We start from the raw sequence: 23,080 nt of genomic DNA, 5'->3' as shown, positions 1-23,080 counted from the left end.
GCACACTGCCCACAAAGCCTGGAGGTGGAGTCCCAACTGTGACCTGGGTGCTAGTGGCCCCTGAGGGCTACCCCTGACTTGCAGTAGGACCACAAGGGCCTTGCCTCCATTTGGACCTGGGCGGGGTGGTATGTGTCCCTGGAGGCCTAGTGGTCAACTGCCGGACACCACTGTCCCCCTTCCCAGGCAGGAAGCTTAGCCTGGCCTCTGTCTCCCCCTGATGGCAGGTACAGAACTTGTTCAACATCCCCAGACCGCTCTCAGCCACTGCCTTAAGAGGAGGAACACCTCCCCTCTTCCCGATAACCATTCACCTCCCTCTTTTTTTTTTTTTAATATATTTTATTGATTTTTTTTTTTTTTTTTTTTTTTACAGAGAGGAAGGGAGAGGGATAGAGAGCCAGAAACATCGATGAGAGAGAAACATCGATCAGCTGCCTCCTGCATACTCCCCACTGGGGATATGCCCGCAACCCAGGTACATGCCCTTGACTGGAATCGAACCTGGGACCCTTGAGTCCGCAGGCTGATGCTCCATCCACTGAGCTAAACCGGTTAGGGCTCACCTCCCTCTTGATCCTTCCTTGCTGATCCCCGCAAACCAGCTTGGTTCTTAAGACAGAATTGTTTGGGCGTCCCGGGGCTGACACGAGTGTGAATCTTTCATTGGCTGTGTGACCTCTTGGGGCAAGTCATGTAAAAATGACAGGAGCGTCATCAGTAAAATTAAAAAATAAAACCCATTTTGAAGGGTTGGTGTGTGGTATCAATGGCCTAGTATATGGAAAGTACTTTTAGAGGACTGCTAAGTAGTGAGTCCTCAATATGGTAATTATTGTTGCCATCATTACTGCCGCGGCCAGGGGTCCCTGAAAAAGGCAGCGGAGTAGGAGTGGCCACCACGCGCCCAGATCCAGGTGGTCCTCGCGGAGCCCGGGAACTTGCAGCTCCTCGGTGCAGGACGGTCGGCTCCAGCCTGCGTGCTCACCACCCCCGCAGCACACCCCGCACCCGCTCGCTCGCCCTCACGCCCGCAGCCCCGATCAGAGGCGCTGTCTCACCAAGTGCTTTACACCCCGTGGTCCCCGGAGCGGCTGGCTGCGCTCCGAGTTCACCAGCCCCGCCCGCCACCCTCCGGGCAGGCCGGCCCGCGCCGGAGACACCCCGCTCCCGTCACAATGGGGAGGTTCCGGCCGGGGTCGGCTCCAGAGCGCGGCTGAGACCGGGCTGCCTCTCCCAGTCCCCTCCTCGCCACTGCGGCCGGGTCCTTCCCCAAAGCCACGGAGGCGGGGCGCAGGCGGAACCGGGAGGGCAGCGCGGGGAGCGGGTGAGGCGGTTCCGGGAACGAGCGCCGCCCCCGCGAGCCCCATGGGGCGGGGCCACGGCCGAGGGCGGGGCCGGGCGGCAGCATGCTAAGCCGGGTGCGCTCCGCCGTGGCGCACCTGGTGAGCTCGGGGGGCGCCCCGCCCCCGGGCCCCAAGTCTCCGGACCAGCCCGAAGCGACCTCGCTGCTGCCCGCCGCCCCTGCAGAAGCGCCCAGGAGCCCCCCGGCGAAGGCGGGGAGCGGGAGCGCGGCGCACCCAAAGACAGCGGAGGCTCGAGCGAGCTTCTCCCGACCGACCTTTCTGCAGCTGAGCCCGGGGGGGCTGCGTCGCGCCGACGACCACGCCGGCCGGGCTGTGCAAAGTCCCCCGGACACCGGCCGTCGCCTGCCCTGGAGCACGGGCTACGCCGAGTGAGCGTCCCTGGGGGCACCCTAATTAGGATGGGAGTCCCACCCCACCCCCTCCTCACCTCGGCATCCCGGGAGCTGGGGGTGCGCCCCTCCCCACCCCGCCACGCCACGCTCGGTGCCAGCAGCCCTCTTTCCCCAGACCCCTCGCTGTCCCCCGGGCTGCGGGCCGCACCTCTCCCAGCCGTTTCTCCAGCCGGTGCAGCCTTCCCCGAGACCTCCCGGGTGGTTGGCTACCCTCACCGCGCCGCCTCCGGCACCTGGTTCCCTGCTGGAGCCCGGAGGTGGAGGACCCCACGAAGGATGAATTGGCCCGTTCTCAGTCCCGCCCGGACTTTAATGACTAAGGGAGGACAGGTTTCAAGTCGCGGAAGCCTCTTTAATAGAGGAGATGGCGGCTGCGAAGACCCGCTCCCGGACTCCCCGACCCCCGCGCCCCAGTTCCCTGTCCCGCTTCTCGTTCCCCTCCCCCTCCACACCCAGAAATAGCCCGCGACACCTGGCGGCCGTGGCTTCCCCTGGGGCAGGCGCGGGGGGCCGCCGGGGGAAGCGGAGAGTCCCCTTTGAACGCCCCTCCGCGGGTGGATCGCGCTGGCCTGGCGAGGAGGTGGCCCCCGGTGGGAGCGGGTGGGAGCGGCCCGCTGGCTCCCGGGGCATGTGTCCATTTCATGCCTGTGCTGGAGCACTGAGGGCGATGAGGGTGCTGATCTCGCCCAGGGAGTGGCAGGTGGGCCCGTGGCCGCCCCGCCAGCTCCTTAGCTTCCTATTTTGGAAGAGTTGATGGTTAGGGGACTCCGGCGAAGGCCAGGTGGGCTTCCACCCCGGCCCTATTTCAATTCCTCTTTCCGGATCTGGGCTGGAGCACTTCCTCCTCGCCAGAGCAGCCGAAACTTTCACTGGTGGTTTTAGGATACGGGAGGGTGTGCCCATGAGGGTGGGCTGCTGTGGACCAGGCACTAGCAGAATTGATTGGGTTTCAGGTGGGAGGTAGGGTCTTGATAGGCGAGAAAGTAAAACCTCATGCTCCCAACAGACGCCCCCCACCCCCAGCACCCTTAGGCATGCCCACTTAGCCAGGGATGGGGACCTGAGGCAGACAGGTGCTGCTGCTGGCCTTTCTGCGAGGTGGTGGGGCCCGACACCCAGACAGAATTCCCTGTGCCTCGCCCTGCCTCCCTTCTCCTCCTCACTCTGGCCTGGATCCCAGGTGGCCTTGACCTTTCTCAGCTTGGCCAGCAGGCCAGAGAGAGAGTGTGTATGTCTAAGGTGGGGGTTATTCCAGGACCCAGTCTGGTGTCCAACCTGATGTGGTCACTCTGGCCTGGCAGGGTCATCAACGCTGGCAAGAGCCGGCACAATGAGGACCAGGCTTGCTGTGAGGTGGTGTATGTGGAAGGTCGGAGGAGTGTGTCAGGGGCACCTAGAGAGCCTAGCCCAAGCCAGGTAAGCCCCCAACCCTCCCCCCCCCCCCCACTTCCTAGCCTCTGGAGGGAGACAGGGTGACACCTCTGCCCAGAGATTCTCGGCATCTGCTTTTAAATCGGAAACATGCCAAGACCTACCTCTTACCTCCTTAGCTTTCTGTCTTCTGGCCCAGAGTCTTTATCTGGCATAGATTCTACCACGTCAGTATGAATGTAGTTTTCCACTTAAAATGTAAATGCACGTGCACTTATGGGTGGTTTAATTAATCACCAATGCTTATTTTTGCATTGGTAATTAATTAACACATCCATAAATACGTGAGCATCCTCTGAGTTTGGCTTTTTTGATGCTTGACTTTCTGATACAATCTAGGGCCTTGGTCAATGGGTGAGTAAATCTAATTTGCCTTTATTACCAAGCTCCGACCTCCTCTCTAATGTGTGCGTGGATGCCCAGAGCAGGGGCTTGCTCGTCTCCCTGCATAAAACACACCCACCCATCACTCATCTCTACTTTTCCTCCAGCAGGGACTCTGCTTCTACTACTGGGGTCTGTTTGATGGGCATGCAGGGGGCGGAGCTGCTGAAATGGCCTCCAGGCTCCTGCATCGCCACATTCGGGAGCAGCTAAAGGACCTCGTGGAGATACTCCAGGACCCCTCGCCACCTCCCCTCTGCCTCTCATCCACCCCGGGGACCCCGGGTTCCTCGGATCCCTCTCACTTGGTGGGTCCTCCGTCCTGCTGGCCTTCACAGAAGGAAGTGACCCACGAGAGCCTGGTAGTGGGGGCCATTGAGAATGCCTTCCAGCTCATGGTGAGTGGGTGGCCAGGGCCAAGGGTCTGCTAGGCAGATAGATACTCTGGTCAATTCTGTGTGGGAGTCAGGTGGCCTGAGGGGGGTGACTCTGAGAACCTACAGTACCTTTGCAAGCCTGATCCTTGGGTCAGAGGGGAAGGAGGAGGGGGCATTACACCCATGTCTTCCCTCCTCTCCTCCAGGGCAGCTTGGCTGGGCTGGTTTCCTTTGGATGGAGGGGGTGGCTGCATGCCTGGAAGCTCTTCTTCATCCTCCCCCTTTGACTCTTCCTCACATGACAGGATGAGCAGTTGGCCCAGGAGCGGCATGGCCACCAAGTGGAGGGGGGCTGCTGTGCTCTGGTTGTGGTCTACTTGCTGGGCAAGGTGTACGTGGCCAATGCAGGTGACAGCAGGTATGGGGGCCACACTCTTTGGGGTGGGGGAACGGAAGAGAGTGAGGTGGCGGGTGTTAAAAATCAAAGACTGGAGGAGATCAGGAGGGATCACAGACAGAAGGAAGGGCCTGAAAGAGCCACTGTGGGGAAGAAAGATAAGGGTGTGAATGCTAAATCCTAAGGGTCACTATAGGGAAGGCCTGGTCTTTCTGGAATTCTCCACAAGGGGGCCGAAGAGAGCCGAGCCCCAACCTTTCCTTTCTCTGGGCAGAGCCATCATTGTCCGGAACGGTGAAATCATTCCGATGTCTCGGGAATTCACCCCGGAAACGGAGCGCCAACGTCTTCAGCTGCTGGTACGTGTGAACTGATCTCCTGACTGCCATTCTTTGTTGAGTCTTGGGCCTGTTTGTACCCTCCATCCTGAGGACTCCCCCTCCCCCACCACACAGACAGCCCCTTACAGAGGAGTGCAGAGCCGAGCTGGTGGCTGGCGGAGGACTAGCAGGAAGGAGCGTGGGCTGATCCGTGCTCCCACAGTGGCCCCAGCTGAGGAAGGAAGTGAGGCAGGGGTGGGGAGGGCCCCGAGAGGCAATGTGGTTTAGAGCTTTAAGTCCTGGCCTTGGAGCTGGGATTGAGTCCTGGGTCCGGTGCTTTGCTAATTGAGTGACTTTGGACAATCCCCTTGACTTGTATCAGTAGTTAATGCCTTAAGGGTTGCAGTGAGCAGCAAATGAGTTAATACCTGTTCATATCCGACAGTGTGTGGCTCTAGTAAACTCCACTTAAGGGTCTGCCGTAGTTAAGATCATGTAGACACCAGGCCTTGCAGGAAGCCTAAAACCTCTGGCCCTCTGCTCTGTCTGGCCACTCCCGACCCCAGGGCTTCCTGAAGCCAGAGCTGCTGGGTGGTGAATTCACCCACCTCGAGTTCCCCCGCAGAGTTCAGTCCAAGGAGCTGGGCCAGAGGATGCTGTACCGGGACCAGAACATGACCGGCTGGTAACACTTCCCTCAGAGCTGGGCCAGTTCCCATGGCAACGCAATCAGTCCCTGGCCAACAGCATGGTGGAAGCTGGAGGCTGGGCCAGGCTGGGAGCTGGGGGGATGTGGCCCGTCTTAGGGGTTTGTGTGAGGAGCGTGGCTCCTAGGGGAGAGGGGCTTTGATGCCTGGGTGATGCCTCCTCTACTCCCCCCTCCCCAGGGCCTACAAAAAGATCGAGCTGGAGGATCTCAGGTTTCCTCTGGTCTGTGGGGAGGGCAAAAAGGTAAACTCCACGGTAGAGGTGGGAGAGGGCTGGAGAACCCACCACGAATTGTCTAGGGCGGTGGAGGTTCTCCCTGAGGGCAGGGGTGGGAGGGGCCCCGTTTCAGAGTCTGGGAGATGGTTTTGGCAGCACCCCTGCCTCCTTTTACTCAGGCTCGAGTGATGGCCACGATTGGGGTGACCCGGGGCTTAGGCGACCACAACCTCAAGGTCTGCAGTTCCAGCCTGCCCATCAAGCCCTTCCTTTCCTGCTTCCCAGAGGTGAGTCGTAGGGGCGCCTCCTTCACCTCACCTTTCCTCTTCTGGGGCTCCGGCTGGCTTTCGCCCCAGTTCCCTTTACCCCCAGGCTCCCTCCCCACCCTCTTTCCCCACCAGGTACGAGTGTATGACCTGACACAGTATGAGCACTGCCCTGACGATGTGCTCGTGCTGGGGACGGATGGTCTGTGGGATGTCACCACTGACTGTGAGGTAGCTGCCACTGTGGACAGGGTGCTGTCGACCTATGAGCCCAATGACCCCAGCAGGTAGGGGCTGCCTGGGCAGTGAGGGGTGACAGTGGGGAAGGAAGGGGCCAAGGGAAGCAATGAGGGCCTGTGTATCTGTCTTCCCATGGACATGTTGGTACATGACTGTGCACGTGTGCTCCTGGCAGGTACACAGCTCTGGCCCAAGCTCTGGTCCTAGGGGCCCGGGGCACCCCCCGGGACCGTGGCTGGCGTCTCCCCAACAACAAGCTGGGTTCCGGGGATGACATCTCTGTCTTCATCATCCCCCTGGGAGGGCCAGGCAGTTACTCCTGAGGGCTTCAGCCCCTGACCCTCCCACCACCATCCCAGCCTCTCCGTGCTTAATCCTCTCCCAACCCGAATTCTGAACTTGTCCCTCCCCCTGACCTTCTTTAGTGGCAATTTAACTGAAGAAGGGGTGTCCATTAGAAATTACAGTTACTGGCAAATAAACCAGATGGATAAATATGTGTCTTTATTTCTTTGAATAGAGATCGAAAGGTAACAGCAAGTTCCTTGGGGTGGTAGAAAGTATACCAGAACAGTCCTGGGGTACAAATATTTCCTCTTTGCCCACTTACTTCTACCCCTACTGACACTAAAATGTAGTGTTCCCAGTTTCTGTCTTCTGCCCTTTGCTCTTCCCACTCCATGCACTCTCATCCCTTCTGTGGCCTCATCCATCTGCTGGTGTCATCCAAGTCAGTATTCCCAGCCCAGACCTCTCCTGAGCTTTAGACCCTCATGTCTCCGTCATCTAGGGAACATCGAGGCATCCCTCAGGCACTGCCACTCAACATGCCTCAGACTGAACTCACCACTTTCTCCACAAACACGTGCCTTCTGGTTCGTCATCTCAACAGCTCCAGTTGGAAGTTGGTCTTGGAATTGGTCACCATGGCTCCCGTCTCTTCCTCATCAAGCTAACCACTATTTTTGGTTATCTATTTTAAAAACATTTATATTTCTCCACTTGTTTCTACCCCTGATGTCACTACCTTAGTTCTTTACTGCATTAGCTTCCTAACGCGTCTCCTATCTCTGCCTCCAGGCCACTCCCGTTTTCCCTAAGATCCCCGGGACGTAACAGACAGAGTGTCCTTTCTGCAGAGTGAATCTGAGTTGGCGATTCCCTTGAGAGAACATCTCAGTGGCTCCTTCCTGCCATTTAGAAGAACACTCAGTTCTTGAGTGTGGTGGCATACAAGGACCTTCATGATCTGGCCACTGTTTCCTCCTCGAGCCTCACCTCTCCCCACCACCACCCTCTTGGGGTTTCCTTTCCGTGACTGTGGGCCTGTGGTCGCTCCAACCATTTAAAATCTACACATCACCTTGAACACTTCACCTGTCCTTCAGGGCTGGGTGTCCCACAGCCCCTGCATGCCCCACTACAGTGACTGCCTCCTTGGATTGCTGTCCGTATTAGGAGTTGGTCTGAAGCAGCAGCTAAGAGCCAGAGTTCTAGGGCCCTGCTGTTTCGGTTCTGGCGCCAGACCAACACTAGCTCAGTAACCTCAGTGAGCCTCATGTTGCTTCTCAGTAAAATGGAGATAACAGTACTACCTCATAAGGCTGTTCATGTCTACAGAGACAGGCCCATGCAGTAAGGGTTCAATAACTGTTATCTATCTTTAAGTTGTCTGTATTCTGAACTTAGGCCGTAAGTTCTTTTTTTAAAAAAAAAAAATATTTTTATTGATTTCAGAGAGGAAGGGAGAAGGAGAGAGAGAGAGAGCTAGAAACATCAATGATGAGAGAGCATTATTGATTGGCTACCCCCTGCATGCCCTATATCAGGGACCGAGCCTGCAACCCAGGCATGTGCCCTAACCGGGAATCGAACCATGATCGATTCACAGGTCGACGTTCACAGGTCGACGTTCAACCACTAAGCCGTGCAGGCCGGGCTAGACTGTAAGTTCTCTGAAGGCAGCGATTGATCTAAACTGAGCACATATCTCTAAGGCCACACTCAAGGCCTGTGGACCAAAGTGCTCGGACCTCGGCTTCTTTATTAAGTGTGGGGTGCACTTCAGATCTTAAAAGTCTCTGTGGCTTCTAACATTCATTCATTCTCTCAGCCAGTACCTGGTGAAACCTACTGTGCCCCCCACGGTGGGAAGGGACAGGTTGGAGGAGCATGGGGCCAGCATGGAGAAAGCACCTGCTTTGGAGCCGAGCAGACCCAATGTCTGAATTCTTGCTGAATCACACAGAAATAGCAAAAAGGGAGGCAAGCCGCTCGGCTTCTCGGAGCCTGGGTTTCTTACAGGCAAAAGGGCGTGTGTATCCTTAACCCGAAGATCTATATGGTGCGCAGTTAGGAGGGCGGAGCTATGGAGTGTACCCGGCACAAGCTAATGAAATGCCCTCACCCTGATCCGCCTCCTCAGCCACCTTACAGGGCAGGACACACACTGTGCAGCAAATAAACACCCAAAGCTTTCCTGTGTCCCTGGCGGCACAGAGATCATACTCTCCGGGTGGGATCTGAACTCCCAGCGGGGGAGCCGGGTTTCCTGGAGCGCCTTTGGTGGGTGGGGAGGTCGGAATTGGACTCATGCAAAGTCCAGGCGAGGGGGAAGGACGGAACTCGTGAAGAGGACCGGTGGCCCGGGTCACAAAGATTCTGAAAAGTTCTCAAGGCTGGGTGGGGGTGGGGGTGGGGGGGACCCTGGGCTGTACAGACTCCGCCAAGCGCCTAGGAGCGGAGGGGGGGGCCTCTCCGCATGCCCTCCCCCAGGAGGCCGCCCCCCGAGTCCCGCCTCCGCGGGGTCCCAGGTGGTGCGGGCGCGGGAGGCTGGGCGGCCACGGGAGGGCAGCAGCGGCCGTCTCCCGACCCCACCCCGAGCGCCTCGCAACTTCCCCGACGCCGGGCCGCCCCTGGGGGCTGGGCGGGGAGCGGAGCCGAGGGCCCCCGGGAGAGGGGCCGCCCCGCCCGCCGCCCACTGCTCCCGGCCCCGGCATCGCCTCCGCCCCGGGCCACGGTGGCCCCCGGCCCGGCCCGGGACAGGCGGAGCCCGGACCCGCTCCTCCCCGGCCGGCCCGCCCCTCCCCGGCGCGGCGCAGAGGAGGGCGGGGCGGGGCCAGCGGGTCAGTCTCTGCCTCCGGCACCGGCCGCGCAGCTGAAGGCGGCCGAGCGGAAGGTACCGGGGGCCGGGGGCCGGGGGTGCGGGCGTCCGGGGAGAGCACCGTCCCCCCATCCGCTGGGCCGGAGCTCGGGGCGCCGGCTGGGGAGGGGGCCTGGGCCCGAGCGCCCGCCGCCTTCCCGCCCGGAGGACGCGGCGTCTGGGTGTGCGGGGGTCCGGCCGGCTCGGCCCTCCCCGGGTGCAGCCAGGGCCCCGGGACCTGCCCCGCCGGGCCCCTCCCTCCTCGGGTCCGAGCCCGAGTCCTTTCCCTTCCCGTCCCGGCTTCTCGGAACCTGCCCCACCGGGCGAGCGGTCAACTTGGGTCTCCGCGAGGGAGGCCCAGCTCAGACCCGGCGGCCGGGGAGGACCTGGGTGGGGTGGGGTGCGGGTCCGGGCCGAGGCCGGTGGAAGTGGGATTTTCCCCCGGCGGGGCCGGGCCATGGCGGGAAGAGGGGCGGGGTGTGACCTGCGGGGGCTGCCACTGCTCTGCGGGGTCCGGACACCGCCCTAGACGGCTCCTGGAGCCGCCGGGCGGGAGGCTGGGGGAGCAGGAGGGACCCAGCTCCTTTGTGCGTGTGCGCGTGTGAGTGTGAGTGTGTGTGAGTGTGAGTGTGTAAGGATCTCCTTTCTTCCAACCCTCTCCCCCCCCTCCCGCTTCCCAACTTGGTCTGGGCTGGGAGACCCGAGGCCGAGCTCTGGTTTTAAAGTTGAGGAGGAGCTATCGGATTCCTGCCCTGGACCTCAGGGTGGCCGGCGGGGAACGGCGGGCCGGGTCATCTGGAAACGGAGAGAATGAGGACCGGGTGGGGGTCTGCCTTGTCTCAGGGGAGGCCGCAGGAGTTCCAGGCTCCATTCCTGGCGGTTTCGTGGCCCCTCCCAGGGTCTGTGCGGCAGTTTCTCGGGGGCTGCTTCTCTTGGGGAGCTGTTGTCCTTGCCCTCTTGGCCTTAGTCCTTAGAGTCCTGGCCTGGGCCAGCCGGAGCCTCGAGGGGAAGGCTCCAGGCCGCTTAACTTATGCCCTGGCCCCACCGCCCGTGCCACCCAAACTGCCCTGCTGGGGGAGGGCACTGGCACGCCGAAGCCTGACCACTGGTGATCGCCCTCCTTCCGTGTCCGGGCTGCTACCCCAGCCTGTTCCCACACAGCAGACCGATGAGCTCGGGGCAGGGGGCCGGGGGAGTTGGTCACCTGGGAGCTGGCCACCTTTTCGAAGGATGGTTTCCATTTTTGGAGGAGATCTGCTGGCATGGGGAAGGCCCTCTTGCCTGCTTTTGGGGTGTCAGGGAGAGCCCCCTTCCAGGCGGGGAGAGTGTGGCTGTGTATTCAACTATAAATTCTCTCTGACTCATATCTGCTTCCCTCATCCCAGCTTGTGTGTGCAGGGGAGGGAGGCCGCCAGGACCCCGCTGTCCGAGATAAGCCTTGGGCTGGAATAACTTTGGGCTGGAATATTCGCTTCCTACGAGGCAGACCAAGGCAGGGCTGTGAGGTGGTGGTGTGTGGGGAGAAAAGGAGGAGTTCAGCCCAGTTTGACAGGATGTGGGACAAAGAGAAAAAGCTAGGTTTTGGGCAGAGATCAGGTTACCATCTCCTTCTTTCTTGACGACTCCCTGCCTGTTTGCTGCTGGGACTGGCCCTCATTTGTCTCCGTTTGGGGGAGCTCCTCCCAGCAGCAGCCCCAACAGTCCGGACTCTCTCTTCCTCTAGGCCTGCCGCCTGGGAAGTTCAGCCGGCTGGAGGTCAGCTCCTCTCCCCTGGGGGGCAGGAAGTGAGGCTCAGCTCAGGGGCAGGGAAGCTGGGAAGGTGTGATGAACTGTGCAGATGCTCACTGGTGTGTGCTGGGGCGTGGGGAGGGGGGGGAGAGGGGCGGGGAGCATGGAAACCCCAGGAAGCTGACTCCTCGCCCTGAGTCACAGGGAGGGGTGGGCAGGGCCTTGGGTGAACTGGCTGGACAGAGGGGAGGAAGGGGCTGTTCCGCGGAGTGGGTGGAGGTGACTCCCTGGTGGATTATTCTCAGCCGCTCTGCTGCGGTGGATGCGCAGCTCCCTACAGTGTGGTCATTGTCCCCTGCCTGAGGCTGAGTGACCCAGTGTGGCTGCCAGGCCCAGGAGGGAGGGGGGAGGACGGCAGGCTGCCCGAGTGTGGGCTGTGGGCACCGTGGGGACTGAGCCGCCTTTGTGTGACGGGCTTTGGGAACCGGGCTGGGGTGGGCCAGGGAAGCCTGCTGGCTGCTGCCACTGCCCTCCGTCTGGGTTTCCCTCCCTCTGCTCCTTCCCACCTCGGGGATGATACCTAGACTCGATGGAGTCACACAGCCCTGCTTAGAGCGCCATCCCTGTCCTGACCGCTGAATGCGTGTTTGAGCCTCACTTTCCTAATTTGTCGAAATAGCAAGCTCTCCATTTCCTCCTAGGCTTCTGGGGACCGAGGGAGGTGACTTTTGTCAAAATGCCCCCCCAGTTTCCCTTACCCACCTACCACCTGGTCGCCCGTGGCCTTGGAGAGGAACTGCTCGATCTGTGACCGGGTGGGCATGACTTGTGCTGGGTCAGGGACAGTGTGTTCTAGATGGTATCAGCGTCCCGGTAGCAAGTGAAGTCTGGCTCTTTGGCCATGTCCCTGAGCACCCCCTCTAGGTGTCCAGGACCCCAGTGGGTGAGTGGATCCGGTCAGAACTCACGTTGTCTGGCTCCCACGTGGCTGGGTTTTCCACCTCCCACTTCTGTGTTCTGACCCATGGGGGGAGACCTGTCCCTGACTCCGAGATAAGGAATTTTGAGCCCAGTTGCCCAAGCAGTTAGATTTTAGCAAGAACATGCCTGCGCAAGCCCCTTGCCCTCCTTTTGCTGGATGTTTCAGCTTCCGGGAGGTCTTGGGGGGCCCAGAGAAATGCTTTTGGACTTAGGAGGCCTCTCCCCTCTCCCCTGCCAGCCCCAGCCATGGCTGCGATCCGAAAGAAGCTGGTGATTGTGGGCGATGGGGCCTGCGGGAAGACCTGCCTCCTCATCGTCTTCAGCAAGGACCAGTTCCCAGAGGTCTACGTCCCCACCGTCTTCGAGAACTACATCGCGGACATCGAGGTGGACGGCAAGCAGGTGAAGGAGAGCCCCTTCCCACGGCACCGGGGACCCCGCCCAACACTGCACCCCGCATGTCCTTCTTCACCACCAGGGCCGAGCTGCACTTTCCCTGCTGGCGCCAGTGACAGTCAGGAAGTGCAAGTGCAGCCAGGAAATCTAGACGCACCTCCCGGTTCCCTACACAGGGCCCCTTCGCCTCTGAGCTTCATGCTCCCCCAACTGCAAAACGGGGGGAATGATAAGGCCTCCTTCAAAGGGTGGTTGTGAGGATTCAGTAAAACGGACGCTCACGGTGGCAGTTCATAAGTAGCACAAAGATGAAGCGCTGATGTCTCAGGATTTTTAAAAACTCACCTAATTGGTGGTGGGTGACAGGGACTGTTCCTGGCACGGAGCAGGTGCTCAATGGATGTTCATGGAGCCTCCAGGACGGGTGGCTTCCGCGAGGACCCCTCGGTGGCAGGGTGGGGGCGTGGCTAGGGCCCTCGGGCTGGCTTCTCACCGGCCCTGTGTGTCAGGTGGAGCTGGCCCTCTGGGACACAGCTGGGCAGGAAGACTATGATCGCCTCCGGCCGCTCTCCTACCCAGACACTGATGTCATCCTCATGTGCTTCTCCATCGACAGCCCGGACAGCCTGGGTGAGGGCCTGGAGGGGGGCCAGAACCCTTCGGAACCGACCAACCCGAGGTCGCTCTTGCCTTGGCTGATTTCCGCCATCCCAGGCGGCGGAGGCTGTGGGGAGGGGTGCGGGGGCTGTTGGCTTCCTTCACCGGGGGAACTCTGGCCCTTAGGAGGGCTCAGGGGAGAGGTTTTGAGCTGTACAAGGGACTGTCATGCTGAACACCCTCTAAGACTCTGCTGTGGGGAGACCGGGGGCTTCAGGGAGGGGGGCTTTCTCGTCTAAGTGGAGGCACCAGCACCTGTTGGGTCTTGTCTGTGCAGAAAACATTCCTGAGAAGTGGACTCCGGAGGTGAAGCATTTCTGCCCCAACGTGCCCATCATCCTCGTGGGCAACAAGAAGGACCTGCGGCAAGACGAGCACACCCGGAGGGAGCTGGCCAAGATGAAGCAGGTGGGTGGGCGGCCAGGCTGGGGCCGAAGGGAGCCTTCTTTCCAGGGGACTGCCCTGTTAGCGGGGTGGTGGCACCCGCCTCCCACCCTGGTGAGGGAGAACCAGAGGGGTAGCCATCGGAGAATGAAGTGACTTGTCCAAGGTCACTTGGCATTTCGGTTTATTCGTCTGTGGTTGGGGCTATGAAGATGAATAAGAAAATCCATTATAAGTGGCTGAAAGAAAGGCCCAGAGGGAGGGAGCTGGCTCATCAGGGGACCTGGTAAGTGGATCTCTAGCCACGATTCATTTATCCCAGAATAAGGAGCATGGACTCCCCCAGTGGTTCTCAACCTTCCTAATGCCGCGACCCTTTAATACAGTTCCTCATGTTGTGGTGACCCCCGATTTCATTGTTACAAATTGAACATAAAGCATAGCGATTAATCACACAAACAATATGTAATTATGTATGTGTTTTCCGATGGTCTTAGGCGACCCCTGTGAAAGGGTCGTTCGACCCCCAAAGGGGTCGCGACCCACAGGTTGAGAACCGCTGGACTACCCTGAGGTTTCAGATGGGACAGGTGTGGTCAGGTCTGTGTTCAGAACGTTACTCTGGCAGCCACACAGTGAAGGTTGTAAGAAAGTGAGCATGGAGGCAGGGAGGTTCGTTTGGAGGGGCTAGATGCCTATTCAGGTAACAGAAGGATGTAGCGTGGGTCTAGGCCAGTGGTCAGCAAACTGCGGCTCGCGAGCCACATGCGGCTCTTTGGCCCCTTGAGTGTGGCCACGAAGTTTCAATCGCACTGTACGTGCACGCCCGCACGTGGTATTTTGTGGAAGAGCCACACTCAAGGGGCCGCAGTTTGCCGACCACTGGTCTAGGGCGATGGAGAGGATTTTAACATAAACTTGAGTCTTGGGTCGCTGGTCCTGCGGCGGCAGGGTGCCGAGGCTTAGGTGCTTTGCAGGTTAGGGCTGAAGATGTTTCTTCTAGTTACTGCACTTAAGGGTGTGGCAGTGAGATGCACCTGGCCACCAGCTTCCCTTGACTTCTCACCTTCCATCCTCCAGGAGCCTGTGCGATCTGAGGAAGGCCGGGACATGGCGAACAGGATCAGTGCCTTTGGCTACCTCGAGTGCTCAGCCAAGACCAAGGAGGGGGTGCGGGAGGTGTTCGAGATGGCCACTCGGGCTGGCCTCCAGGTCCGCAAGAATAAGCGCCGGAGGGGCTGCCCCATTCTCTGAGACCCCTCCTCCCCCCCCCACACAGGCCTCTCCTCCATCCCCACCTCGAGTCCCTTCACAGGGGCGCAGGAACACCCCCAAGCCCCATCCTCTTAGGGCTCCGTGCTGAAGGCTCCCTTTTCCAGTTCCCTCCAGCCCAGGACTGCATCGGGTCTCCCAAGGCCCCAGCCCCAGTGGTGGTGGCAGTGGCAGTGGCAGTGGCGGCCCCCGCCTCCCTCCAGGCACTCTGGGAGCCAAGGGCTGTGCCCCGCCCTCCTGGAGCAGAGTTCGGCTGCCCGGGTGTAGGGTGGGGCCCTGGGTCCCTTTGGCCTTCCCCGGAGGATCATCACACCAGCACTTTATACACTCCTGGCTCACATGTCTGGGGAAGGGGATTTGGAGGATGTAACCCAGAGTCCTGGGCCCTGGTATTTCTGCTTTGGGCAGGGGCCCTTTTCTGGCTATACCTGCTGGGGGGCATGAATAAAAGGGCCACAGGCTTCAACGTGTATATGAGCAGCTTCCTGTCTTTCTCTTCTGGTCTCTGTGTTGGCCTTGAGCCTGTAGTCCCGTCTCTCCTCCTCTTTTTCTAGTTGCTAACCAGGCCGGCCCCTGTTTGCAAAGGCAGGACTCCGGCAGGCAGGGTGGAGTCTAGGAGCAAAGGATGAGGTCATGCCTGGCTCTGGGCCTTGGGGGCGGGTGAGGGGAGTGGTCTGGAGCGGAGGCTAAGCTTAGAAGCTGTGGGTGGCTTCCCTGCCACCTCCCCCTGGGTTTCCTCCCCTGGTCGTGGGGGCTGGGTTGGTCTCTAGGGGGAGGTGGTATGGCCTTGGGTAGTGTCCCCTCTTCTGTGGGGTCAGCTTGGGGCTTTTGGAAGCAGGCACCAGGCCAAGAAGACATGCACGCGTTTGCATAGAACAAAATTTAATTTTCAGTTTTTCTTCCCCCCCCCTTACCCCACATTGTTAGCAGCTTGTATCTTTCTTCCCTGCCGGGGAGCGGGGGAAGGGCTTGGGTTGTAAACTCCCTCCCCCAGCCTTCCTGTCCCTTGGAGGGGCCGTTCGGCTGGGTTTGGGTGAGGGGCAGGGTGAGGGGCGGTTAAGGCCTAGTTGGTATGCAAAGGCTGAAGGCCGGCAGCATCTCTTCAGTGCTCATTTCTCCACTCGGGCTCCACTTGCAGGGGCAGGTCGGCTTCACCCTCCAGGTCCTGGGAGAGGTAGTCGTGACTTTCGGGCCCTGGAGAGAAAGGAGGCGAGCTGTCTTCCTTACCTCCACCCCAACCAGCACTAGCCAGGACCTGGCCTGCCCCGGCCCAGCCATACCTGAGGTAGAGATGCTGAGCTTGCTCAGACCTTTGAGTAAGTCCTGTTCGTGCTGCGGGTCCACTTGGTCAGGGAAGGGGCACCCGGTATAGCCCCCATGGTCTCTACAGAAGTCCAGGAATCTGGGGGGGGGGACGGGGAGGACAGGGACACTCACACAAGCATGCCTGGCTGCGGGGCACCAGCCGGGGCCTTTGGACAAGATGCTTAACCTCCGAGTGGCAGGTAACTGAAATGGGGGTGCTGCAAGGTGGACAGGTCTGCGATGAACTGAGCCACAAGGAGGTAGTTGTAAAGAGACAGCTGCCATATGGGGTGGGGGGCTTGGGGATGCTCACGCCTTCCAGTCGGAGTCATGGCCCAGGAGCAGCGGGTTGCCCACCACGATGAGCAGAGCCTTGGCCCGGGTCACAGCCACGTTGAACCTCTGGAAGGGAGAAGTGTTGGCGTTACCGGAGGCAAAGGCCCTGAAGAAGGAAGAATTCCGGCCCCCCTGCCAGCCCTCAGACCTTGGGGTTCTTGAGGAAACCCAGGTTAAAGTCCAGATCCAGCTGCACGAAGCTCTGGCTGCTCCGCACCGTGGAGATGATGATGACGCTGCGCTCTTGGCCTTGGAATTCCTCCACGGAGCCCACCTAGAGGGAAGGGCGGCCTGAGACCAGGGCCACAGGGCCCAGCCCTGCCTCAGGGAGCTGGAGCTCCAGGGCAGGTGTAGAGAAGTCACGCGGCAGCTGTCACAGGGGAGAGAGCGAGTGCTCTAACGGGGGCAGGAGGGAGGAAGGACCGGATGCCCTGGAAGCTGCTCCAGTTAGAGGGATGGGGGCTGGAAAGACTTCTAAGTACAGAAAACTTGGGCCCTGGTCCGTGTGGCTCCGTGGTCAGAGCATTGGTCCTCACACCAGAGGACTGCAGGTTCGACCCCTGGCCCCACTCGGGGTGCATGTGGGAGACAACCAATCGATGTGTCTCTCTCACATCGATGTTTCTCTCCCCGCCCCCTTCCACTCGCTCTAAAAATCAATGGGAAGAAAGATCCTTGGATGAGGATTAAAACAAAGAAAAAGAAAACATGGTAACTCAGAAGTGTTTTTCAAACTTTCCTGAAGATAATCACTAAGTACTTGTTATAAAAATACAACCCATGCCCTGACCAGTTTGGCTCAGTGGCTAGAGCGTTGGCCTGTGGACCAAAGGGTCCCGGGTTCGATTCCAGTCAAGGTCATGTGCCTTGGTTGCGGGCATATCCCCGGGGGGTGTGTGTGCAGGAGGCAGCTGATAGATGTTTCTCTCTCATTGATGTTTCTAACTCTCTATCCCTCTCCCTTCCTCTCTGTAAAAAAAATCAATAAAATATATTAAAAAAAAATACAACCCAGACCTCCTGAATCAGAAGTTCTAAGAGAGAGGCCTCTAAATACTTTTTGAAATACGTTTTTTTTATTGATGTGAGGGAGAGAAGAAGGAAGAGGGAGAGAAGATAGAAACATGGATGGGCTGCCTCCTGCATACTTCCTACTGGGGACAGAGCCAGCAACCCAGGCTTGTGCCCTGACCAAGAATGGAACTGATGACCTCCTGGGATGATGCCCAACCAACCGAGCCACACTGGCCAGGGCAAGGACTCCAAGTCTTAAAGCACTGGTTCCAACCCTGGCTGCATACGAGATCACCTGAGGAGCTGGAAGCCATCCCGATGCCCTGGCTCTGCCCCCAGATCGCTGTGCTAATTGGCTGGGTGGGGCGCTGGCACAGGCAGTGCCAAAGCTCTCCAGGTGATTCTTATCTGCAGCCAGTGTTGAGAAACGTGGCCTGAGAGAGGGTGAAGCTACTGTCCCAGAGGGAGGAGAGGGCAGCGGGACAGTCACATGACGGGTCAGGCAGGCCGGGGAATCTGGACTTTATTCTTCGAGCAGAGGCCTCCAGCCAGCCTAATCATAAAAATGGTGTGGGCTGTTTGCGAAACATGCAGGCATCCTGGTCGCACCCCAAGCGGATATTCAGAAGTGAGCGCTTGGGGAGAATCCTAGTCAGGGTGGGACAGGCAGGGGCAGCCTGGAGCGGCAGGCAGGAGCCCGAGGCTCTCTGGGACCTGGGAGGAGAGGGGCACAGAAGGCAGACAGAGAGCAAATGTGGAACAGTGGTCAGTGTCACCTTCAAGTCCTTGATGTCATCCAGTCCCCGGAGCTGCTTGTCCAGCCTGGTGATGCAATTACGGATTTTTTCCACCTGGAAGATGGGGACAAGGGCTTTTCTCTCACCCCATCACCCCAGTGCAAGAGGGAGTCAGGCAGGAGGTCAGGGAGCTGGGAGGCACACAGGGAGGGGCAGCTGGAAGGCACACAGGGAGGGGCCGCTGACCTCTGAGCTTCCCAGATACGGGGCGAGCAGAGGCCTGAGCTCCGGAACCTCCACCTAGTGGTCTGCCTAGGAATGAGGTACCAGGGTGTGTGTGTGTGTGTGTGTGTGTGTGTGTGTGTGTGTGTGTCACCCTCAATGGGAATTGAGGGCCTAACCTGCTTCCGGTATGGAGAGATGACGCCCACATTTCGGGGGCTCAGGCGGCCTTTGCCCTTCTTGGAGGAGGAGATCAGCAGCTGCTTCAGGTACGAAGTCACCGTGGCAGCCTCTTCGGGGTTGAAGAAGGAGGGGCTGTTGCCCTCACGCTCATCCTTGCCCATCACACCGTGAAAGATGATGGGAAAGCCCTGGACACAGTCAGGGGAAACCCTTAGCCGGGCCTCCCTGCCCCCCTTCCCTTCCCTCTCACCCCAAACCCTTCCAGACACTGTGGGCTCCCAGGCCCCCAGGCCAAGGGGACGAAGGGACAGACCCTTGGCTTCCACTCAGCCACTTCCTCCCCTGCATCTTCAACAGGAGGGAACGGGGCGGGAGCCCCTCACCTTGCGAGGCAGGCCCTCCCACTGGCAGAAGCGTTCCCGGTCCACAAGGTTGGCACAGGGTTGTAGCTCCCGCTCATAATAGAGTTGGTTAGGAATGTCCAGGATGGTGGGGTGAGACCTGGAAGGCCGGAGGCCGGAGGGAGAGCAAGACCGGGAACAGATTACTTCTGCCTCGCCCGCTCTACCTGCTCTGGGCTCACACACATTATCCTCCTGCCTTCTGTCCACTGGATAGCAGGCTCCTTCACCTAAAACGTCTGCTGCTCGGACCGTCAACCACAGAAAATAGAACCACATGTGGTTCCAGAGAGGATTCGGTCCAGGGGTTTCAAAGACCAGCCAAATTTAAAAGAAGAAAACAAGATATCAGAAACCCATTCTCAGGTTTCAATTCTGAGGAAGGACAACACACACACAAGTATCATCTACTATCACCGGTATCTGATGAGATAATGTGTTAAATCCTCAAACGCAAGAAATACACAATAGCCTTAACCGGTTTGGCTCAGTGGATAGAGCGTCCGCCTGTGGTTAGAAGGGTCCCGGGTTCGATTCCGGTCAAGGGCATGTACCTTGGTTGCGGGCACATCCCCAGTGGGGGGGGTGCAGGAGGCAGCTGATCCCTGTTTCTCTCTCATCGATGTTTCTAACTCTCTATCCCTCTCCCTTCCTCTCTGTAAAAACTCAATAAAATATATTTTTTAAAAAAGAAAACCAATACACAATAGCTAACGTTTATTTAATTCTTAGTGGGCTCCTCTAAGGCACTAGGGACTTGGGAGCTCGTCTGAGCATTTCAGATGTATGAACTTATTGGTGAAAGGAAGGGTGGCTCTTTAATCTAAATACCAACAAGGTTAATAAAAAACTACATGGTTCCTATTTTTCTAATTTCTCCTTGGATTGCCTGGAAACTTCATCTGGGACCCGCACCAGATATATCCGAGTGTCTGGGAACCACTGACCATCCCTTAATGTGCAGGTAAGCAAACAGTTCCAGAGCAAAGCTGCTTGGATGGCTACACAGCCACGGAGTAACACGGCCGGGCCCAGAGAGACCGCAACCTGGCTTACAGCCTCTCTGCCACACAGCCTCTGAGCAACAGGCCTGCGGACGGAGCCTCCAGCGGGGCTGCAGAGGGCCTGAAGGCGTGGGATCTCGGGAGGAGGGAGGGGGGCGGTACCTGTAGTTGCGCAGCAGCTTGGTGATGAACTGGGGGTTATAGCCGTCGGGGCCCTTCTTGTACAAGGCGTTGTAGGTAAGCAGCCGCTCCAGCAGGGAGTACCCCAGCCCGTGCTTCTGGGCCAGCGGGGAGCGCAGCACAGGCCCCAGCTGCCGAGGGTCTCCTGCCAGCACCAGCTGTGCTCCTGGATCGCCCGAGTCCTTGACTTCCATCAGCCCTGGGAGGCAAGGTTGCACAGGGAGAAAGATAAGTGGGGTGGGACCTCCCCCGCCCCACGTAGGGTGGCAGAGCCGCAGCCCACCCTGAGCCCCTTACCTGCTATGGCCACCAGACTCTCGGGCTCCATGCAGTGGCCAGCCTCATCGATGAAGATGTGTGTGAAATGATCGATGGGAAACTGGGCCGAAACCAATCTGGGAGGTGTCAGGCCAAGCTGAGGTCAGACCCAGGGACCCGACCGCCAAACCTCACCAAGCTGGCCCCTCCCTCCACTCCCTAGCCTGCGACCTCTTTACTCATATACACTATCAGGAGACACACATATATCCGGCCGGTGTGGCTCAGTGGTTGAGCATTGACTCATGAATCAGGAGGTCACGGTTTGATTCCAGGTCAGGGCACATGCCCGGGTTGCGGGCTCGATCCCCAGTTGGGGGCGTGCAGGAGCCAACCGATCTACGATTCTCTCTCGTCATTGATATTTCTATCTTTTTCTCCCTCTCCCTCTCCCTTCCTCAATAAAATTTTTTTTTTTAAAAAAGAGATACACATACACACTTCCCACCTGCTGGCAGTGATGAGGGTGGTGATTAAGACTCGATATTCCTGCAGCTTCTTCTTAGGAGGAAACACGAACTCCCCCTTAGTTGCGTCCCAGTTGCAGCAGGGCTGTGTGAAGGGAGAGGGCATCGGCATGGCGCTCCCCGCTCTCACCCTCAATCTTATTCACCTCTCATTTCACACACAGGGAAACGGAAGGCCAGCTCGGGGTCCTGGCCCAGGCGAGGCCCCACAGCGAGGGTGGGAATCCAGGTCACCTAGTTTCCTGGCCTTAGTGTCTACCCCGAGAGCCTCCCTGCTCGCTTCATCCTGTGGCTTCCTGCACTTCCCCAGGTACCTTGATGTCCTCGGGCACCATGCGGATGTCCCTGCTGGGGGCCAGGAGCCGGTAGATGGAGCTGGGCAGGTGGGTGCGGAGCCGCTGACAGAGGAGGTCAGCCCCTGAGTTGGACGGAGCGCAGGCCAGGACGTGGGCGTTGGGCAAGTGTTTCACCACCTGGGGGGACGGGGATACGCAGTGTGGGAAGCAGCTGCCAGGTCTGGGGGGTTTGTGTGTGTGTGTGTGTGTGGGGGGGGAGTAGGCGTAAGACTCAGTCCTGACAGTGATGCAGGCAGCGCACTGTGACATCTGCCTCCCAAAGCTGAGGTAGTGACACAAAAGGCAAGCTCTGACCCCCAGCCTCCTTGCTAGTCCAAACAGCACATCAAATGCTGGAAAACGTGCAGTAACTAGACAAGTGTGTGATGACGGACATGGGAATGGTGACTCTGAGAGTCGTGCAGTGCACAACCGACACCACCATCTCAACAGCCACAATGACCCGTGATGCCCGCCCGCGTAGGGGCGTTCAGGAAGCTGGAAGGAACCAGAATCCGGGGGCAACTGCATGGGCCTGGGGGGTCCAGGTGTAGGCCCCAGGTCTTTGCTCAGGCCCCACCTGCTTGATGGCTTCCACCAAGGTGACAGTCTTGCCAGTGCCTGGAGGCCCAAAGATGATGTAGGGGGCTGGCCGGGTGGTGCCCATAACAATATGCTTCATGGCCTGGAACTGCTCTGGGTTTGACTCCAGACTCCGGTCATACAGCCTGGCAGAGGGTCAGGAACATGAAGTTATCCAGTGTCCTAGAGGCACCCTGGACTCCATTCTCCAGGCCCAGAGACCCAGCCCACAGTCTCACTTGAACGTCACATCTGAGGGCAGCCGCGGGATCCCACGGGAGGCCTCAGGAAAGAGTGTGGGCCACAGCAGGTGGCGCCCCGTCAGCTCCAAGGCACGATGCTGCACCCGCAGGGGCTGGCGGTTGAAGGTGAAGCTCACCTTGAAGGTCAGCCCATCCACAAAGCGGTCCAGGAGGCTTTGGGAAGGCAGAGAGGCGGGGAAGACTGCCAGTTAGGAGGGTGGGCAATTCAAGGCCAGACTCTCCCTCTACCCCGACTCCACCCGCACTTCCCAAAACCTCTATGCAATCCCTGCAGGGGAGGGAGTTTGCTGAGGCACTTCTGGGTCCCCCTGAAGAAAATTCCTCCTGTCTGATCCCTGGGATCTCAGGGAGAAGTGGCCTGAGAGATGTCTGTAGACCCTTCAGGCAGCTCAGGGTTCCCCCAACACCCACCTCGGGGAAAAGCTCAGCTTGACACAGTCCAACTCCACCCTGTGCACAAAGCCCTTGTAGGTGATGGGGTCCTTCTGCTGAGCCTCGGAGCACAAAACGGCAAACAGGTGGTCTCCCCGCAGCACTGACGGGCGGCTCTCGGCCACCCCAGGAACCTATGGGGTGTGCAAACAAGTAAGATTCTATCTCGGGGAGGCTCACCAAAGAGCCCCCTTCCACCCCAAGACTCAGGGGACTTTGCCTCTTTCCCCTCCAACCAACAAGTGCAGAGTCAGGGGACCAGGGAAGAGCCAAGTCTGTCCAAGCTGCTCAGAGATGCTAAGCACAGGGATGCTGGACAGCCTCCCATGCAGGTCTCAGGACTTGGGAGCCAGATCCCCAGCCTGTCCAGTTGCCCCCTTAGCTGGCTCAGTTCCTACTCTGCCTCTAAAATCTCATTTACAACTCAGTTCCTGCAGGAATCTCGCTGATCATCCTTAACCCCCGCTTCTCACCAGGGCCCTTCCTCAGCACGCGTGCGAAGAACCTGTTCTCACAGAACTCTGGGCTTCTGTGGGCACATTCAACATCTGAGAGCTGGAAAGAGCGCCAAGAACTACCTGGTCCAGCTCTGTGTTTTTCAGATAAGCGAATGCAGGCCTAGAGAGTGAAGGCCACATAGCTG

The 23,080-nt window shown here is 58.9% G+C and overlaps 3 protein-coding genes across 5 annotated transcripts in view; 2 read left to right on the top strand and 1 right to left on the bottom strand.

Annotated features, from left to right (window-relative positions):
* The first annotated feature begins 1,383 nt into the window (after window positions 1-1,383).
* PPM1J (protein phosphatase, Mg2+/Mn2+ dependent 1J) lies at window positions 1,384-6,590 on the top strand. Of its 2 annotated transcripts, none has more exons than XM_081112143.1 (10): window positions 1,384-1,735; window positions 3,061-3,175; window positions 3,685-3,972; window positions 4,257-4,369; window positions 4,623-4,707; window positions 5,235-5,353; window positions 5,556-5,619; window positions 5,772-5,879; window positions 5,994-6,145; window positions 6,274-6,590. In XM_081112143.1, the coding sequence occupies exons 1-10, from the start codon at window positions 1,410-1,412 to the stop codon at window positions 6,419-6,421; spliced, it is 1,518 nt and encodes a 505-aa protein (XP_080968269.1). In that variant the 5' UTR covers window positions 1,384-1,409; the 3' UTR covers window positions 6,422-6,590. The 2 variants fall into 2 exon arrangements, with proteins under 2 accessions (XP_080968269.1, XP_080968268.1); XM_081112142.1 differs by having other exon boundaries at window positions 3,682-3,972.
* Window positions 6,591-9,203: 2,613 nt separating this feature from the next.
* RHOC (ras homolog family member C) lies at window positions 9,204-15,137 on the top strand. Of its 2 annotated transcripts, none has more exons than XM_081112140.1 (5): window positions 9,204-9,276; window positions 12,188-12,351; window positions 12,855-12,975; window positions 13,280-13,410; window positions 14,467-15,137. In XM_081112140.1, the coding sequence occupies exons 2-5, from the start codon at window positions 12,196-12,198 to the stop codon at window positions 14,638-14,640; spliced, it is 582 nt and encodes a 193-aa protein (XP_080968266.1). In that variant the 5' UTR covers window positions 9,204-9,276; window positions 12,188-12,195; the 3' UTR covers window positions 14,641-15,137. The 2 variants fall into 2 exon arrangements, with proteins under 2 accessions (XP_080968266.1, XP_080968267.1); XM_081112141.1 differs by lacking the exon at window positions 9,204-9,276 and adding an exon at window positions 10,758-10,995.
* MOV10 (Mov10 RNA helicase) overlaps window positions 15,087-23,080 on the bottom strand; it is a gene marked incomplete at its 5' end in the record, with an annotated part of 24,208 nt that continues 16,214 nt past the window's right edge. The window contains 14 exons of the mRNA XM_081113252.1: window positions 15,087-15,852; window positions 15,939-16,060; window positions 16,277-16,365; window positions 16,448-16,573; window positions 18,090-18,164; window positions 18,452-18,643; window positions 18,839-18,956; window positions 20,023-20,239; window positions 20,338-20,435; window positions 20,807-20,910; window positions 21,140-21,298; window positions 21,741-21,888; window positions 21,982-22,158; window positions 22,417-22,571. Of these exons, the coding sequence (XP_080969378.1) occupies window positions 15,761-15,852; window positions 15,939-16,060; window positions 16,277-16,365; window positions 16,448-16,573; window positions 18,090-18,164; window positions 18,452-18,643; window positions 18,839-18,956; window positions 20,023-20,239; window positions 20,338-20,435; window positions 20,807-20,910; window positions 21,140-21,298; window positions 21,741-21,888; window positions 21,982-22,158; window positions 22,417-22,571 (1,872 nt within the window). The 3' untranslated portion in view covers window positions 15,087-15,760. The remainder of the gene's footprint in view (window positions 15,853-15,938; window positions 16,061-16,276; window positions 16,366-16,447; window positions 16,574-18,089; window positions 18,165-18,451; window positions 18,644-18,838; window positions 18,957-20,022; window positions 20,240-20,337; window positions 20,436-20,806; window positions 20,911-21,139; window positions 21,299-21,740; window positions 21,889-21,981; window positions 22,159-22,416; window positions 22,572-23,080) is intronic.

Source organism: Myotis nattereri (genome assembly GCF_964212035.1).
Source record: "Myotis nattereri genome assembly, chromosome: 18".
Classification (NCBI taxonomy): Eukaryota; Metazoa; Chordata; class Mammalia; order Chiroptera; family Vespertilionidae; genus Myotis; species Myotis nattereri.
This window is presented reverse-complemented; position numbering and strand designations above follow the sequence as displayed.

Coding starts and splice junctions, on each gene's coding strand:
- RHOC (XM_081112140.1), top strand. CDS start 12,196: ATGGCTGCGATCCGAAAGAAGCTGGTGATTGTGGGCGATGGGGCCTGC. Junction 12,352..12,854: donor TCGAGGTGGACGGCAAGCAG/GTGAAGGAGAGC, acceptor CCTGTGTGTCAG/GTGGAGCTGGCCCTCTGGGA. Junction 13,411..14,466: donor AGCTGGCCAAGATGAAGCAG/GTGGGTGGGCGG, acceptor TCCATCCTCCAG/GAGCCTGTGCGATCTGAGGA.
- PPM1J (XM_081112142.1), top strand. CDS start 1,410: ATGCTAAGCCGGGTGCGCTCCGCCGTGGCGCACCTGGTGAGCTCGGGG. Junction 3,973..4,256: donor AGAATGCCTTCCAGCTCATG/GTGAGTGGGTGG, acceptor CTCACATGACAG/GATGAGCAGTTGGCCCAGGA. Junction 5,620..5,771: donor TCTGTGGGGAGGGCAAAAAG/GTAAACTCCACG, acceptor CCTTTTACTCAG/GCTCGAGTGATGGCCACGAT.